Raw genomic sequence first — 19,656 nt, 5'->3', positions numbered from 1 at the left:
TTGACAAAGGATCCCATAGCAGACGTTCTGACTGACTCATGTGACCATACCACTGGATCATGCAAATATTATTAAACTGACAAGGTCACTTTTATGCTATCCTAATGATTGTGAAGGACACTGAATCATGAACATACTCATTGGCTGTATTTAATGCCACTGTAACACCAGTAAAATCATTGGAATTATACCAGGGATGTACATGGTGCATACTCAGTACACAATTAACATTACATTATAGTGTACTTAAGAACGGGTAGTTATTTACTAAAGGGCAAAACTTCTTTCATCACCTCTGCCATCGATTCCACTGTCCACCTCAAGCCCAACTTAGAGAAGGGGCATCTCTGCCGCTATGTTGGTTTACTCTGCATTTACTCCCTGCATTTCTCTTTCTGCTCCACACCCCCTAATTGGACATTGAACATTTCTGCCGATCAAGGGGCTTGATTCTAATCTCAATTACAATGACGTATATCAGGAATAGCTACTGAGGTAAATAGAGTTAGTCTGCATTTATGATGGTGTAACAGAGAGCAGCGTCCAGCCTCATGCGTATTAAGGGAAAGCAGTGGTAAATGAGGGTGATCACATTTAAGAAAAAACACTACAAAACCAAGTGTTGTGTTTAATTCAGATGTAGCTGCTAAACAGTCCTTTGGGTGTTCTGAAATTTCAAAGGGGATGTGTGTTGGCCTTCTTTATGTTTTTTTGAATGAGCCTCCAAAAAAGGATAAAGAACTGGAGAACAAGGTATATGCAAACCACAGAGGAGCACTCATGGAACAATCATAATAAAAAGGAAGGGGTCATGTATCCACACACTCATTTAGGGCTCCATTGTGGCTTTGCCACTAGCCCAAAGTAATAGCAGTATATAGCTGGGCTGCCCCAGGATTAGGTTATGACTATCTCAGTCCAGTCCTTGCTTCCCCCATTGTTCCATGGAAGGAGTAATCTGTACTAGTCCTATACCTGACACACATTACTTCCTCCTCTGCAACAGCGAGGCTGTGCAGGCCTGCATGTTGGGGGGTGGAGCCAAGGCTCTACCACAACCCACCCCTCTGAATGGAGGAAGCAGCAGCAACCCTGCATAAGGTGCTCCTCTCCCCGCCAGCCAAAAGCTACTACTGGCTACACTCTACTATATGGGTGTATAGCCAGGGTAATATTATGTCCTTATAGAAATAAACTAGGGGAAGTACTTATTTCAAGAACGAGTGCATTAGGAATATGCACCTGATCAAGACATCAAGGTCACAGGTTAAACTACTACAAATGTAGAGAAAAATAACTTTTCCAATGACATATGGCATAACGTTCAACCCTTAATCTAGGAAGGCACATCAAATTCAGAATTCCCCCAAATGGTGACTGACTACACCCAGATTCGGTCTCTCAGAAATATCACCAATATGTTTCTTGAATTAAACAAACGTTAGCACTTTTCATCCACAGATCTCAACCACAATTGTAAGGAGACTTAGCCATTGTTATCACAGTTTTATAGATAAATGTTACTGATGCATGGAGAAGTTACAAGAACAATGCACGGTCTCACACAGCAAATCATAGAATCATAGAATATCAGGGTTGGAAGGGACCTCAGGAGGTCATCTAGTCCAACCCCCTGCTCAAAGCAGGACCGAACCCCAAAGCAGGACCGATCCCCAAAGCAGGAAATCAATGGCAGAATTGGGAAAAGAAGCAAGGTCTTATGCATTTTTCAGGTGCACTTGCCAGATGATACTGCCATGCTTATCGAAGTGAGGGACGTGTAGGTTCTGATGGAGTCATGACACTAACAGCTGCCTTGCAAAGTACTGAGATTTTGATTTACAACAGCCCTTCTAATCTCATCAAAACCTCCTCAGAAGAGTCTATCAATCATCCCCAATTGTGTCAAACATGGAGGTTATTTTGTTCTATACATAAAATTCAAATAGGGGCTGGGAGGGGACCAAACAATTTACTTTCACTTGTAGCCAGAATCAGATCTGACCCAGGTCTCCAGCAAGGGTAGGCGTTGTATTATTCCGATGTCAGCAATTAAATACTAATGTTAATCATATGAAAATGGGAATAAATAGCAGACATTTTAAAATTCCTTTCAAGCCTTCCACAAGTAATTTTCTTTCACCACACAATATCTAATCAAGACTTGAAGATTATAGGCTGTGTCAATAGACTTTTATACTACTTAACATACTACAGTGCAGTAGAAGAGACAAGTTAGTTAATGAGAATTTATTAATGTATTTATAAAATAAGTTTGAAAGCCTTTAAGTCAAAAAATTCAGCATGGCTCCATTTATAGAGCCTAAAGTGCTATGTACACATCTGCAACACCCTAAAATGCATGACAAGCATATTGTAAAAAAAACAAGTTATAAAAAAATTTGATTTGTCTGAAATACAAGTAAATTCCAAGCAACTTTAATAGGCACCTATTGTAGTTTCAGGAATCATAGTTGCATGCATATCTCTAGTCATATTTGATTTCTCCTTCAGCTTTGACTGGAGTAATGTGTGTTCCACTACACCAATCCGTATGTCCATCTGAACTGTTTCCTGCTTCAGTTTGGTTAAGGCCTGCTTAATTTTTACTAAAGGAGCTGTTTAAAAAAAAAAAAAAGAAAAAAAAAAAGGGCAAACAGTACATGTGTTAGTCTCCTGTACATGAAAAGCATTACTTTTTTCTATAATTCACTCCCTTTGCTAACTGGAGAATGAACAAAAGGATGTTATATTCTGGAGACACGATTTTACTGAGACATCATTTTTAACACACAAGACATATTAAAAATAGAAATAAGCAGTGATAATTTTGCTGCCTTCTTGACATGTTGGATCCGATAATGTGCATAAAAATGAGAAAAGGTTTTCCAATTTCATATTTTTTTGCACAGCAATAAGGCTCACCCATCTACCTGAGGTGGAGTTTGGTGGAACAGGGAACAGTGAAGACACTGTCATCAACTCGCAGTGGAAGATCTCAGCTAGGAGAGGCTACGGCAGTGTTCCACATACCCCATTCCTTTTCCTCCCACCCCCTTTCACCTCTGCAAAGCAGATGCTGCTTCTTCACCCCTCCACACCACTCTTTGTGGAGCAAGGCATGTGGGGAAGGGCAGGGGGCAGCACAAGCTGCAGGTTCCAGGCTCTGGAGCTTGTTCTACCCATCACCACTGTCACTGGGCAGGAAGGGTAGTATGAGGCCACGTGATTAACTCTGTATGGTGAGGGGAGGGTGTATACATTTTGCTTCCAGGGTGAGATAGCTATTGCAGCTGGTTTATCCCAGTTAGGCATCAGTAATTAAATAAAGTTGCAGCCCCTGTGTTTAACTCTATTAGGGTGTCTGCCTGATTCTCTCCATGTCTGCATCACAATTCCTTTTACATTTGAAACAGAGCAGGTTTATCAGCTAAAAGAGACTTTAAGACAGCAAAACATATAGGCTTTTATGACTTTTAGAATTAATTTAAAATAGAAACAGTACAACCATCACAAGTACTAGAATGAATTTTTCTACTAGCTATAGGCCCAAACCTGTGAACACTTGCCACCAAACAATGCTTACTGCCATGAGCAATCTGATGGTAGTAAGTGTTTGCAGTATCAGGCCCTACATCACCAGCAGTGGGTTAGTTATTTAGTTATTCAAATTAGAGAACCCATGAATTTTCTGAGATTTTTATGGTAAAATTCTCAAAAACCAAAATTTTGGAACCCAATGGGATTTAGACTCCTAAATGCCTAAGTCACTTTTGAAAGCAGGTCTTAGACTCCGACTCCTAAATCACTTAGGCTCCTTTGAAAATTTTACCCCGATGTTTTCACTTATTTAGTAACTCATTCCTGCTTTTGTTTTGTTTATTTTTCATATACCAGATTATTTTTCCATAACCTAGGCCTGAATGTGCACTTGTTTCTCAGGGAATGGGAGGTTTTTCCTGAGGAAGGCATGTACATACCTCCATCGGTCATACTGCTTCCCTTCTCTTCCATTTCCTGCTTTACTTTTTCTAACACTTCAGTAATCTGAAATTGATATTAAGTGTGCATTTTTGAACTTCAATTAAAAAAAATTCCGTATAACTACATTAATTTTACAAAAATGACTAATCTGTGCTCAGCACTGTAAATAGAGTAACAATATTTCTCAATGCCAAACTACTAATCCCAAACTGGATTTTTAATGTGAAAAAAAGAACAATACAAGTCATGCAACATGAATAACATTTTGGCAGTGACCTGGGTTTACTGTTTTGAAGAGTCTTTCATCATACAGTAATAATAATAAAAGTGATGCATTTCAGTAACTGATGGAAGACAAGAACCACTATTCTCTTAGGCCTGGTCTACACTAGTCTGGGTGGGGGGGGGGGGGAAGAATCAATCTAAACTTCAGCTACGAGAATAGTGTAGCTACGAGAATAGCATAGCCGAAGTCGATGTACTTAGATCTACTTACCGCGGCGTCTTCACAGTGGTGAGTCGACTGCTGCCGCTCCCCCGTCAACTCCGCTTGCGCCTCTCATGGCGGTGGAGTACAGAAGTTGACGGGAGAGTGCTTGGGGATCAATTTATCGAGTCTAGACTAGACACGATAAATCGACCCCCGATAGATCGATCGCTACCTGGCGAACTGGAGGGTAGTGTAGACCTGGCCTTAGAGAATGGTTGATGGACTAGCACTCCTGTCTGCATTACAACAGATTAAGGATCGCATTTTCTGAGCTAGAAGGTGGTTTGCCAGGTGATGGTGGTTACCACAAAAAACAGGTTGGTTAAGGAATCCAGAGGGATGGTACCAGAATAAAAACATAGACAATGAAAGTTCCTGGGATGTGTACATAAAGTTCATTGGGATAGGTCTGTGTATAGGAGTAAGAAAAACTTCAGCACTGATACTGCATATTGAAAGGTCTGCATGTACAGTAGTATTGTGTTTGTAGCATGGATCATGAAAAGGGAGCAATCCAGTTCGCTAATAAAGCACTTTGACCATAATATGGAAATGAATGGGTTGGAACCATTAAGCCACATTTACCTCCCTATTTCAATATGTTCAGAGAGAGAAAAAATTTTCACTACACACTTAGGGTGTATAGGTATGTCCCAATGGGCCAAGTGCTGATCACAGCTATACCAGCAAAAATCTGTAGTAGCACCAAATGTATCTGGCTTTACTCCAGATATGCACTAGTGTAGCTGAGATTAGAATTGTGTCCAATATCCACACACTTAGTCATGCATTATTCTTTATTAGTCACACACTAATTACCAAAGCATAAACAATTATAAAGACTTCAAGTTCATACAGTGTTCTATTTTTAAAAATTACTTCTGCTTTTAGGATGGAGCAGTATTAAATGCAAGGTTAAATATAATAGTACAGTTTATTATTATTTTAAAATAGGCATAATTCTGCAGAGGTCCTACACTTCAGAAGACAGATTTGTACTATGAGAGATACAAGGTGGGTGAGATAATATTTTTATTGGACCAACTTGTTAGTGAAAGAGAGTTGCTTTCAAGCTCCACAGAGCTTTTAGCTTGAAAGCATGTCTCTTTCACCAAGAAAAGCTGGACCAATAGAAGATATTACGTCATCCACCTTGTGTCTCTAACATTAAAAAAAAATCTTAATAAATGTTGTGATGATGGTTTCTGGTGTATTCTAGTAGTGTGATGAGATAGGGCTATTACAGAAGTTCAGTCTCTTAGTGGATAAGGTTTTTGTAACCTACATAGTAAAGTTAGTAAGTGAATGAAATTTCCATAAATTATTTGATTTGGAGTGTTGAAACAAAAGACTGACATTTGCAATCAAAACAAATTGATATTTTGAAACAAAACGTTTTGATTTTCCACATCAACATTTTCATAGAATCATAAAATCATAGAATACCAGGGTTGGAAGGGACCTGAGGGGGTCATCCAATCCAACCCCCTGCTCAAAGCAGGGCCAATCCCCAACTAAATCATCCCAGCCAGGGCTTTGTCAAGCCTGACCTTAAAAACCTCTAAGGAAGGAGATTCCAGAACCTCCCTAGGTAACGCATTCCAGTGCTTCACCACCCTCCTAGTGAAAAAGAAAAGGAGTACTTGTGGCACCTTAGAGACTAACCAATTTATTTGAGCATAAGCTTTCGTGAGCTACAGCTCACTTCATCGGATGCATACTGTGGAAAGTGTAGAAGATCTTTTTATATACACACAAAGCATGAAAAAATACCTCCTCCCACCCCACTCTCCTACTGGTAATAGCTTATCTTAAGTGATCACTCTCCTTACAATGTGTATGATAATCAAGATGGGCCATTTCCAGCACAAATCCAGGGTTTAACAAGAACGTCGGGGGGGGGGGGGGGTAGGAAAAAACAAGGGGAAATAGGCTTGAATAGAGACTGGGAATGATTAAGTCATTATGCAAGGTAACCTAAGTTAATTGTATCCAATTTGCAAATGAATTCCAATTCAACAGTTTCTCGCTGGAGTCTGGATTTGAAGTTTTTTTGTTGTAATATAGCAACTTTCATGTCTGTAATCGCGTGACCAGAGAGATTGAAGTGTTCTCCGACTGGTTTATGAATGTTATAATTCTTGACATCTCATTTGTGTCCATTTATTCTTTTACGTAGAGACTGTCCAGTTTGAGCAATGTATGTGGCAGAGGGGCATTGCTGGCACATGATGGCATATATCACAATGGTGGATGGGCAGGTGAACGAGCCTCTGATAGTGTGGCTGATGTTATTAGGCCCTGTGATGGTGTCCCCTGAATAGATATGTGGGCACAGTTGGCAATGGGCTTTGTTGCAAGGATAGGTTCCTGGGTTAGTGGTTCTGTTGTGTGGTACGTTGTTGCTGGTGAGTATTTGCTTCAGGTTGGGGGGTTGTCTGTAGGCAAGGACTGGCCTGTCTCCCAAGATTTGTGAGAGCGTTGGGTCATCCTTCAGGATAGGTTGTAGATCCTTAATAATGCGTTGGAGGGGTTTTAGTTGGGGGCTGAAGGTAACGGCTAGTGGCGTTCTGTTATTTTCTTTGTTAGGCCTGTCCTGTAGTAGGTGACTTCTGGGAACTCTTCTGGCTCTATCAATCTGTTTCTTCACTTCCGCAGGTGGGTATTGTAGTTGTAAGAATGCTTGATAGAGATCTTGTAGGTGTTTATCAATCTGTTTCTTCACTGCATTTGCTCCAACCCCTCAGACAGAGACAAACACCTACAAGATCTCTATCAAGCATTCTTACAACTACAATACCCACCTGCGGAAGTGAAGAAACAGATTGATAGAGCCAGAAGAGTTCTCAGAAGTCACCTACTACAGGACAGGCCTAACAAAGAAAATAACAGAACGCCACTAGCCGTTACCTTCAGCCCCCAACTAAAACCCCTCCAACGCATTATTAAGGATCTACAACCTATCCTGAAGGATGACCCAACGCTCTCACAAATCTTGGGAGACAGGCCAGTCCTTGCCTACAGACAACCCCCCAACCTGAAGCAAATACTCACCAGCAACAACGTACCACACAACAGAACCACTAACCCAGGAACCTATCCTTGCAACAAAGCCCGTTGCCAACTGTGCCCACATATCTATTCAGGGGACACCATCACAGGGCCTAATAACATCAGCCACACTATCAGAGACTCGTTCACCTGCACATCCACCAATGTGATATATGCCATCATGTGCCAGCAATGCCCCTCTGCCATGTACATTGGTCAAACTGGACAGTCTCTACGTAAAAGAATAAATGGACACAAATGAGATGTCAAGAATTATAACATTCATAAACCAGTCGGAGAACACTTCAATCTCTCTGGTCACACGATTACAGACATGAAAGTTGCGATATTACAACAAAAAAACTTCAAATCCAGACTCCAGCAAGAAACTGTTGAATTGGAATTCATTTGCAAATTGGATACAATTAACTTAGACTTGAATAGAGACTGGGAATGGCTAAGTCATTATGCAAGGTAACCTATTTCCCCTTGTTTTTTCCTACACCCCTCCCCCCAGACGTTCTTGTTAAACCCTGGATTTGTGCTGGAAATGGCCCACCTTAATTATCATACACATTGTAAGGAGAGTGATCACTTTAGATAAGCTATTACCAGCAGGAGAGTGGGGTGGGAGGAGGTATTTTTTCATGCTTTGTGTGTATATAAAAAGATCTTCTACACTTTCCACAGTATGCATCCGATGAAGTGAGCTGTAGCTCACGAAAGCTTATGCTCAAATAAATTGGTTAGTCTCTAAGGTGCCACAAGTACTCCTTTTCTTTTTGCGAATACAGACTAACACGGCTATTACTCTGAACCCTAGTGAAAAAGGTTTTCCTAATATCCAACCTAAACCTCCCCCACTGCAACTTGAGACTATTACTCCTTGTTCTGTCATCTGCTACCACTGAGAACAGTCTAGATCCATCCTCTTCGGAACCCCCTTTCAGGTAGTTGAAAGCAGCTATCAAATCCCCCCTCATTCTTCTCTTCCGCAGACTAAACAATCCCAGTTCCCTCAGCCTCTCCTCATAAATCATGTGTTCCAGTCCCCTAATCATTTTTGTTGCCCTCCGCTGGACGCTTTCCAATTTTTCCACATCCTTCTTGTAGTGTGGGGCCGAAAACTGGACACAGTACTCCAGATGAGGCCTCAACAATGTCGAATAGAGGGGAACGATCACGTCCCTCGATCTGCTGGCAATGCCCCTACTTATGCAGCCCAAAATGCCATTGGCCTTCTTGATAACAAGGGCACACTGTTGACTCATATCCAGCTTCTCGTCCACTATAACCCCTAGGTCCTTTTCTGCAGAACTGCTGCCAAGCCATTTGGTCCCTAGTCTGTAGCGGTGCATGGAATTCTTCCGTCCTAAGTGCAGGACTCTGCACTTGTCCTGGTTGAACCTCATCAGATTTCTTTTGGCCCAATCCTCTAATTTGTCTAGGTCCCTCTGTATCCTATCCCTACCCTCCAGCGTATCTACCACTCCTCCCAGTTTAGTGTCATCTGCAAACTTGCTGAGGGTGCAATCCACACCATCCTCCAGATCATTTATGAAGATATTGAACAAAACCGGCCCCAGGACTGATCATTTATGAAGATATTGAACAAAACCGGCCCCAGGACTGACCCTTGGGGCACTCCACTTGATACCAGTTTTAAAATACTTGGTTTCAAAATATTGCTTCAGATAAATAAAAAAAAGTCACTGAAATTGACATTTTCCATCAGAAAAATTCAAGAAAAAACCAGGTCTTCTTACAAAAACCTTTTTATTGGAAATTTTTTGGCCCACTGTACCAAATATTAATTTTTTAAATAAATATAAATAATAAAATTTAGGATTTTCTCATCTTCAAAGCACTTTACAAACATTGACTGATTAATCCTCAATAGCCCTAATGAGACAGGTAAAATCCATATTTTATTTTATATATTTATATATTATTCTCCTTAGAGATGAGGAAAACTACGGGGGAGATCTTTAGTAGCTTGCCTACCTCACAGATAGAATCAGTAGCAGAGCTGGGATTAAAATTTTGTAATCTCTCAATCCTGGGCTCACAGTTCTAAACCACTTTCACGAAATGAACAAATTCTAAACGTTGATATGAAAAGTACTTCATATGAAAAAGTTTATTTCATACAATGGTAAACCCCAGTGTCAAATGACTATGCACAGTGGACTATTTTAAAAGTTAGAAAACAATGCATGAAAGATTAGAGCTCTTTTGAGAATTAAGACCATAACACAAATTATGTGAAAATATATTCTACCTCAGAAAGAGTTCTAGTCCTTTCTGTAACTCCTCCACTTCCCTGCTGGTATTTCTCTTTGGCCTGGAAGAGAGAACACTTTCTGTATTATTGACAAAACAGAAGCATACATACTGATTAGAGAACTTATTATAATAGTTGCTCTTTTAGATCCCAATTCTGGAAATCCTCATTCATGCATGCAGTGCCAATGAAATCAATGGAGTGTGAGGGAGAGTTTGCAATGTCTATCATTCAAGAATCTCAAAGCACCTTAACAAATGGCAATTAAAGATCACAACACTCATGTGAGGGAAGTAAGTTTTATCAGTTATTAACAGGTGCGTAAACAGAAGCACAGAGAGTGCAAGTGTCTTCCCCAGACCACAGTGAGTTTGTCAGAATTGGGATGGAACTCAGCAGTCCTGAACCCCAGGCCCTCTTTTGAGAAAGAGGAAATTAACCTGTCACCATTCTGGGTTTAACTGCACCTCTACCACATCCATGTGCTGGATTGGGCCCCGCAGGCAAGTTCACACAAACCACCCAGGGGGAGGCAGGGATGAGGAGGAGGAGCTCTCTCATAACTTTAAGCCCTGTAGTTAGGGTACTCACCTGTAATGTGGGAGACTCTCAGTTTGAGTCCCATCTCTGCCTGAGGGGAAGAAGGGGTTTTAACAGGTATGACACCCCCTACCCCAGGTGAGTGCCCTAACTATTGCAGTATGGGATGTGTGGCTGCCTCTCCTGTTGAAACTGTAGCTTTGGGTACAAATAATTAAAGAATAATTTGGGCTAGAGAAAGAGAGGGAATACACATAACATGACAGCATAAGCATAATAATGACTCTGTAGCCTGGTGGTGAGAGCACTGACCTGGGATGTGGGAGAGCCAGGGTTCAATCCCCCTGCTCCGGTTACTCTAATCATTGATTGAAAGACTGAGAGCCCCCCACCGGATTAGTCCAGAGCCCAATGGTCAGGGCACCCACCTAAGAGCCAACAGATTCCTGTTTAAATCCCTTCTCACCCTCCTCAGATGGAGGGAGGGGAACTTGAACAGGGGGCCTCCCATATCCTAGGTGAGTACCCTAACCACTGAGCTAAAATTTATGAGGGAAGTTCTAGTCCTCCCCTGGCTTCTTGCTAAAATGGCACAGGTGCCTAACTCTGGAAGATGGAGAATCATTAGGCACCTCTCTGTAACTTGGATTTGGGTGCCTATATTTATATGATGGGTAGGGCTTAGCATACATCGGCATCTACCATTAGTTAACATACTAGTTTTTATGGTTCAGTCTAAGATGACCCCTTTTCCCCCAGTCATTGCATAGGAACTCAGGCTTTGTTATCACACTGATTTTCTAGGTGCCTAAAAGTTAGATGTGATGCTCAGAATCACCATATCCAACTCCTTTTGTGCATCCAGGCCTTTGTCTTCTACCTACAGTCAGAGGGAGAAAGTAGATGTAGACTCTGCAGGCTGCACTTGATCCTTGGGCCATACTGTAGACAACTCAGCCCGACAAAAAGCAACAGCAATGGGTCAGTGCATTACCTCACTAAGCTGGGCTTGTGCTGTACGATATTCCTGAACCAAATGCTCCAACTGATTGTTGAGGTACTTTTCCCGACTGTTGACCTTTTCAAGGGTCCTACTGATTTCATTATGAAGTTTGTCAAGGTAACCCTAGAAAACGATATTCTGTGGGTAAGATTATATTTTGTATGTAATGTATGAACACAGTTAAAACTCCTCTAATTCAGAAAGGATATTGAAACATAGGAGTCTGAGATGGAAAAGAATTACAAGATCACTTGGTCTATGGCCAATGCAGGACTGCACCTATGATAAGGTTTTCTAGTGTTTAGTTTAGCCCAGATTCAAATTTCTCAAGAAATGGTGCTTCTACCATTTCCCCTAAGATTATTCCAGTCTAATAAGTCTCACTGTCAGAAAGTTATTCTGACTACAGTATTTAGCTAATTTTTCCTTTTTAAAATTCCTTCTGATTATTAAGAAGCACCCACCACAGTATAGTCTTTAATAGTTCCTCTCCATTTTCAGGATGTACCCACTTCAAATACTTGTTGTCAGCTATGTCCCCCATTACTTATCGTTGGACAAATTATACAACTTTACAATAATTTGTCCTTTGTCAATCCTGCCAGCCCTCAATCACATTTGTTGCATTTCTTCATAGTGCTGTAAAACAATCCCAAGAAAACTGAATCAAACAATTAATATATATCAAAGGGTATGTAACACTACGAAATTAGGTCGAATTTATAGAAGTCGATTTTTTAGGAAGCAATTTTATACAGTCGATTGTGTGTCCCCTCACTAAGCGCATTAAGTCGGCGGAGTGCGTCCACAGTACTGTGGCTAGTGTTGACTTTCAGGGCATTGCACTCTGGGTAGCTATCCCACAGCTCCCGCAGTCTCCACCGCCCATTGGAATTCTGGGTTAAGCTCCCAATGCCTGATGGGGCAAAAACATTGTGGCGGGTGGTTTTGGGTACATGTCATCAGTCACCTCTCCCTCTGTGAAAGCAACGGCAGACAATTGTTTCGCGCCTTTTTACCGTGCGGACGCCATACTGCTTTAAGCAGATGGTGCAGTAGTACTGCTAACCACCACTATCGAACCACTGCTTCCGCTTTAACTCTGCTCTCCTGCTTTCATGAATCCACCTCGCAGGTCCTCTTGTCGTTCTCTATAAATATCTATTCTCGTGGCATCCGTCATCAGCCACTGCTTCTGCTGCAACTCTGCTCTCCTGCAGATACCATACCACGGCAAGCATGGAGCCCGCTCAGATCACCGCGGCAGTTATGAGCATTGTAAACACCTCGTGCATTATCCTGCAGTATGTTCAGAACCAGAACCTGCAAAAGCAGGCGAGGAGGCGACGGCAGCGCGGTGACGAGAGTGATGAGGACATGGACACAGACTTCTCTCAAAGCATGAGCCCCATGCAAATTGGACATCCTGGTGGCAATGGGACAGGCTCATGCTGTGGAATGCCGATTCTGAGCCCGGGAAACAAGCACAGATTGGTGGGACCGCATAGTGTTGCGGGTCTGGGATGATTCCCAGTGGCTGCAAAACTTTTGCATGCGTAAGGGCACTTTCATAGAACTGAAGCGCAAGAATACCAAGATGAGAGCAACCGTTACAGTTCACAAGCGAGTGGTGATCACCTTCTAGAACCTTGCAACGCCAGACAGCTACCAGTCAGTCGGGAATCAATTTGGAGTGGGCAAATCCACTGTGGGGGCTGCTGTGATCCAAGCAGCCAACACAATCACTGAGCTGCTGCTATCAAGGTTAGTGACTCTGGGAAAAGTGCAGGTCATAGTGGATGGCTTTGCTACAATGGGATTCCCTAACTGTGGTGGGGCGATAGACGGAACCCATATCCCTATCTTGGGACTGGACCACCTTGGCAGCCAGTACATAAACCGAAAGGGGTACTTTTCAGTGGTGCTGCACGCACTGGTGGATCACAAGGGACGTTTCACCAACATCAGTGTGGGATGGCCGGGAAAGGTACATGACGCTCGCATCTTCAGGAACTCTGGTCTGTTTCAACAGCTGCAGCAAGGGACTTACTTTCCAGACCAGAAAATAACCATTGGGGATGTTGAAATGCCTACAGTTATTCTTGGGGACACAGCCTACCCCTTAATGCCATAGCTCATGAAGCCATACACAGGCACCCTGGACAGTAGTCAGGAGCTGTTCAACTATGGGCTGAGCAAGTGCAGAATGGTGGTAGAATGTGCATTTGGACATTTAAAAGCGTGTTGGCGCAGTTTACTGATTCGGTTAGACCTCAGCGAAACCAATATTCCCATTGTTATTACTGCTTGCTGCGTGCTCCACAATATCTGTAAGAGTAAGGGGAAGACGTTTATGGTGAGGTGGGAGGTTGAGGCAAATCACCTGGCCGCTGATTATGCGCAGTTAAAAGAGCACAGCAGGGCGCGCTGTGCATCAGAGAAGCTTTGAAAACCAGTTTCATGGCTGACCAGGATACGATGTGACAGTTCTGTTTCTTTCTCCTTGATGGAAACCCGCCCCCTTGGTTCACTCTACTTCCCTGTAAGCCAGCTGACCTCCCCCCTTCAATCACCGCTTGCAGAGGCAATAAGTCATTGTTGTTTCAAATTCATGCATTCTTTATTAATTCATCACACAAATGGGGGATAACTGCCAGGGTAGTCCAGGAGGGCTGGGGAAGGAGGGAAGCACTGGGTGGGGTGGTGGAAGAGGGAAGAACAAAGCCACATTGCACTTCAAAACTTATTGAATGCCAGCCTTCTGTTGCTTGGTCGGTCCCCTGGGGTGGAGTGGTTGGGTGCCCAGAGGGGCCCCCCCGCCGCAACGTTCTTGGGTGTCTGGGTGAGGAGGCTATGGAACTTGAGGAGGAGGGCAGTTGGTTACACAGGGGCTGCAGCGGTGGTCTGTGCTCCTGATGCCTTTTCTGCAGCTCAGCCATACGCAGGGGCATATCAGTTTGATCCTCCAGTAGCCTCAGCATTGCATCCTGCCTCCACCTATCATCTTGATCCCGCCACCTCTCCTCACGTTCATTTTGTGCTTTCCTGGACTCTGACATTGCTTCCTCCGCGCATTCTGCTGAGCTCTTTCAGTGCGGGAAGACTGCATGATCTCAGAGAATATTTCATCGCGAGTGCGGTTTTTTCAACTTCTTATCTGCGCTAGCCTCTGGGACGGAGATGATAGGGGGAGTGTTGAAATATTTGCAGCTGCGGGAGGAAAAAAAGGGAGAGTAGTATTTAAAAAGACATTTTAGAGAACAATGGGTAGACTCTTTCATGGTGAACCAAGCTGTTAACATGACACAGTACATGTGCTTTTGGTACAAGGTCGCCTCCCACCCCTCCCAATTCTCTGGGATGATCGCTTCACCCCTCCCCCCACCGCGTGGCTAACAGTGGGGAGGATTTCTTTTCAGCCACAGGCAAACAGCCCAGCAGGAATGGCCACCTCTGAATGTCCCCTTAATAAAATTCCCCTATTTCAACCAGGTGACCATGAATGATATCACTCTCCTGAGGATAACACAGAGAGATAAAGATCGGTTGTTGCTTGAATGCCAGCAAAACACCGGGACCATATGCTGCCATGCTTTGTTATGCAAGATTCCAGACTACATGCTACTGGCCTGGCATGGTTAAGTGTCCTACCATGGAGGATGGAATAAGGCTGCCCTCCCCAGAAACCTTTTGCAAAGGCTTTGGGAGTACCTCCAGGAGAGCTTCATGGAGATGTCCCTGGAGGATTTCCGCTCCATCCCCAGACACGTTAACAGACTTTTCCAGTAGCTGTACAGGCTGCAAACGCATCCCAAGTCTTCAGGGCAAATTAATCATTAAACACGCTTGCTTTTAAACCATGTATTATATTTACAAAGGTACACTCACCAGAGCTGCCTTCTCCGCCTTCCAAGGTCCGGGAGCCCACCTTGGGAGGGTATTGGCTCCAGGGTGATAAACAGTTCCTGGCTATCAGGGAGAATGGTTTCATCCTCATCTTCCTCATCCCCAAAATCCTCATCCCTGTTGTGTCAGACTCCCCCCTTGCAGGAGTCCACATACTGGGGTGGGGTAGTGGTAGGGGCATCCCCTAGAATTGCATGCAGCTCATCATAGAAGCGGCATGTCTGTGGGTCTGACCTGGAGCATCCGTTTGCCTCTTTGGATTTTTGGTAGGCTTGCCTAAGCTCCTTAAGTTTCACGCGGCACTGCTGCAGGTCCCTGTTATAGCCTCTGTTCTTCATGCCCTTGGAGATTTTTTCAAATATTCTGGCATTTCGTCTTTTGGAACGGAGTTCTGATAGCACGGATTAGTCTCCCCATACTGCGATCAGATCCAGTACCTCCAGTTTGGTCCATGCTGGAGCTCTTTTGCGATTCTGGGACTGCATGGTCACCACTGCTGATGACCTCGCCACGCTGACCAAACAGGAAATGAAATTCAAAAGTTCCCGGTGCTGTTCCTGTGTACCTGGCTAGTGCATCTGAGTTGAAATTGCTGTCCAGAGCGGTCACAATGGAACACTCTGGGATAGCTCCTGGAGGCCAATACTGTCAAATTGCGTCCACACTAACCCAAATTCGACCTGGCAATGTCGATTTCAGCGCTAATCCCCTCATCAGGGAGGAGTACAGAAATCGATTTTAAGAGCCCTTTAAGTCGACAAAAATGGCTTCATTGTGTGGACGGGTGCAGGATTAAATCCATCTAACGCTGCTAAATTCGACCTAAACTCGTAGTGTAGACCAGGGCAAAGAAGGCAGTTAAAAAAATGCTGGAAGACCAGTAGAGTACTCTGAATGTACAAGACATACCCTCGTCTCTTTTAAAGCAGATTCGATTCCATCTTTGTGCTGATGCATTTGATCTATGTGGATTCTCCAATCCTAACAATACATCAGAAAGATAATAAAATGCCTAGATTATAAATTCAGATAACAGCATAAGCATGAAAGAGCTAAAGAGGCTTGTATGTGACTCAAAGCTATTGTCCTACCTACCCATATCCATTGAGTACTGTTGCTGTGTGCAGTTGCACAGCTGCCATATTCCATCCCTTCAGGCAGCTGCTTTATGGTGAAGTAATTTATCAGACTCTTAAATGTCACACTGTGACATTCATGTCCAAAACCAAATACTGAACATGTCTGAGGCCATACTCTCTGGAATGTATCTGATCTTCATTAAAGTTCTTCTGCTACAAAACATTGTGATGGGGCCTTCCAGGCACAAATATTGAGACTATTGATTACAACTCCATGAGCTCTGCTAGGTCTCAGGCAGAGAAAGAGGGCATAGCTAAAACGTCAAAAGACCTTCCCCAATGTTCAAATGGTCAGATCTTCCCTTTCCAATTCACCTCCAGAGTCATCAGGAGAAGAGAGGAAGGAAATGAAAAAGCAAGACTACCTAACCCCCTTTTTTGTAAGGGCAGGGGAAAGAAAGGGGGGGAAAGAAAAACGTACGGATGACAGCAAACATACATAAGCGACATATAGATTTGAGAAAAATACCTTATAAAATATTACTCCGTTTTCTAAAATCCACGCACCAAACCATGGCCCAATGTGGCAAAATACTTTAAGCAAGAGTAGCTGCACTATCTTCAATGAGAATACACGTGTGCTTCAGTGTTTTGCTAGATTGGTGCCTATATGAGATGAGACCAGCACAGATCACAGCTCTAGCAGCTGTTACACCTCTGAGGCTTATTGCCTATAATCTTGCTCATGTCCAACACAATCTGTTCAGAAATTAGGCAAAGGCTGCAAAAAGAAAAGATGAATTTTACACTGGCAGGTAGTAGAGACTTAAAGTTTGGCAGCAGACCTTAGGTTACACATGTGTCTTTTTGTTGGTTTGGTGAAAATTGGTTGTGATGTCAAATTTACAGGATTGGGTTGTTTTAGTTTTTTGTTAAGAAGTACTTTGGATTTGCACATACAGTAACTCCTCACTTAACGTTGTAGTTATGTTCCTGAAAAATGCAACTTTATGTGAAACAATGTTAAGCGAATCCAATTTCCTCATAAGAATTAATGTAAATGGGGGGTGGACGGGAATTTAGGTCCAGGGACATTTTTTTCACCAGACAAAAGATATTATGTACAGTATAAGTTTTAAACGAATTTAAACAAACCGTTTCATATTGTACACAGCAATGAATGATTATGAAGCTTGGTTGAGGTGGTGGAGTAAGAGGGTGGGATATTTCCCAGGGAATGCCTTGCTGCTAAATGATGAACTAGCACTCGGCTGAGCCTCAAGGGTCAACCACCCCTGCTCCCTGACTGGCCCCCGGAACCCCCTACCCAGCCCTCCCCACTGCTGCCCCCTTACCATGCCTCTCAGAGCGGCAGGAGCTCGCAGCCCCACTGCGGGATGGAGCCAGTCACCCTGGCCGTGCGCAGCGTCACTACAGGAGAAGGGGGACAGAGGAGGAGGGGCCGGGGGCGAGCCTCCCCGGCCAAGAGCTCAAGGGCCAGGCAGGACGGTCCCGCAGGCCGTAGTTTGCCCACCTCTGAAGTAGAATCTACATCTCTCATGTGGCTGACACAAACGTACCATCCAATAGTACTCCATGTGTTTGCTGTATTTCTGTAACTGTCCCAAAAAAACCTTTTATTACAAGCTAAATTAAAGGTTCAATCTGAAAAGTGTTTTCCATGTTTTAAAAGTTTCCACTGGAATTAAATTACACATTAGCAAATGACTGAAATGCTCTGATATTAGTACAGTATAAATTACTGTAGAATGTTAGAAAAACATTAAAATAAACAATTCTCTCTCTCTCAGATCTCTTACCGGGGACAGCAAGCTACAGGTAGTTTTGGAACATCTCACTGTAAACTATTCAGTGTTTTTTTAAAGACTGGGATATATAAAAATGGCAGATATTCATCATAAACTGCTTATTCAATTCATTTATACCAAAACATACACATGCTCTTACACACCTTATTGTCAGTTCTGATTGTAACTTTCAGTTGTGGAAGAACACGTTCCACTTCCAGGTTCCATTCTGCTGCATCTGTTGTGGATTCTAAAATCTCTTCTTGTTTTGTGGATTCATTCATATCCTAAACAAACATTTCAATAGAAAACAATTGCTAGGTGATCAAGTTACAATGGCTTAAGACATTCAGAACAGGGAGAAATATTCATGGTTAGGAAAATTTACAACTATTTGATTTATATTATTTTATGATTTATTGTTGTTTCTTTGCACCTGTAAGTATTAGGATTTAAAACATCTTATCTGATTTTACTAAGTATTAAAATGAATGAGTAAAGCATTACCAGTAAGATAACAGACATGAAACTATTTTAGACCCAATTAAAAAAAAATACGTACATAGAAACAAGGTGCTATTTAAGTTCTTGGAAGCTGATACTTCAAGATTTGTATAACTTTAAGAGATTCTGCAATTTAGAAACCTGATGTATTTGTGTCTTTTAAAATAAGTTGGTCCTCTATAGTTAGTATTCAGAGCAACAGCCGTGTTAGTCTGTATTCGCAAAAAGAAAAGGAGTACTTGTGGCACCTTAGAGACTAACCAATTTATTTGAGCATGAGCTTTCGTGAGCTACAGCTCACTTCATCAGATGCATACGGTATGCATCTGATGAAGTGAGCTGTAGCTCACGAAAGCTCATGCTCAAATAAATTGTTTAGTCTCTAAGGTGCCACAAGTACTCCTTTTCTTTATAGTTAGTATGTTTTTGCTATTTATATTATATTAATATTTTCAGATGAAAATCAAGTGACAGCCTTTATTCATAATAAATTGTAAAACCGATGTAAATAAGTTATGGTTTAAGATGTTAAGATCTGCCATACTTTATCAGGGTGTTAATAGGTAATAACTTACTGATCTATAGGTTTGTGCCTTTAGAACGTTCAGATCAATAAAGTTCTCTTCATTGTCTGTCTCTTCTTCCTTAAAAGAAATGTTGCAAAACATTTCATTAGTAAATATTGCAAAGCATTTCATTAGTAAATATTGCATTATTTTCCTTCAGCTTTTCCTGAACTGAAGCAGAACAAATAATATTTTTCAAGTTTTTGTAAAATATCATGTAGTTTTTGAAAGTGCAGCTTGTGTTTATCAAAATTCATATAAGCACATGCAGCATCTTTGGGTAGTATGTTTCTTTTATAGAAGTTAGATTTTAGCTAGGATTTTAAGGGGAAAATAAGGGAGCTGGGTGTCCAGTTCCCAAGACTCTTGAAAAACCACAGCCTTAATTCATTTGTCAAACGGAAGTTACATTCCATTCAGCTCAACAAGTGACACAATATC

At 42.4% G+C, this 19,656-nt stretch overlaps 1 protein-coding gene across 7 annotated transcripts in view; it reads right to left on the bottom strand.

Moving 5' to 3' along the window:
- Positions 1-2,235: 2,235 nt before the first annotated feature.
- Positions 2,236-19,656, bottom strand: part of IFT57 (intraflagellar transport 57) — a 33,955-nt gene continuing 16,534 nt past the window's right edge. For 2 of the 7 annotated variants that reach the window (XM_077820996.1, XM_077820964.1), the window contains exons 5-12: positions 19,225-19,293; positions 18,310-18,432; positions 17,918-17,956; positions 16,168-16,239; positions 11,344-11,475; positions 9,807-9,869; positions 3,981-4,047; positions 2,236-2,618 (exon numbers count right to left, since the gene is read on the bottom strand). In XM_077820996.1, coding sequence (XP_077677122.1) covers positions 2,440-2,618; positions 3,981-4,047; positions 9,807-9,869; positions 11,344-11,475; positions 16,168-16,239; positions 17,918-17,956; positions 18,310-18,432; positions 19,225-19,293 — 744 coding nt within the window. In that variant the 3' untranslated portion in view covers positions 2,236-2,439. The other 5 variants (XM_077820976.1, XM_077820986.1, XR_013346571.1 and 2 more) reach the window with 5 other exon arrangements.

Source organism: Eretmochelys imbricata, chromosome 1, assembly GCF_965152235.1.
Source record: "Eretmochelys imbricata isolate rEreImb1 chromosome 1, rEreImb1.hap1, whole genome shotgun sequence".
Classification (NCBI taxonomy): Eukaryota; Metazoa; Chordata; order Testudines; family Cheloniidae; genus Eretmochelys; species Eretmochelys imbricata.
Note: the sequence above shows the minus strand (reverse complement) of the source record. Positions and strands in the feature narration are given on the sequence as shown.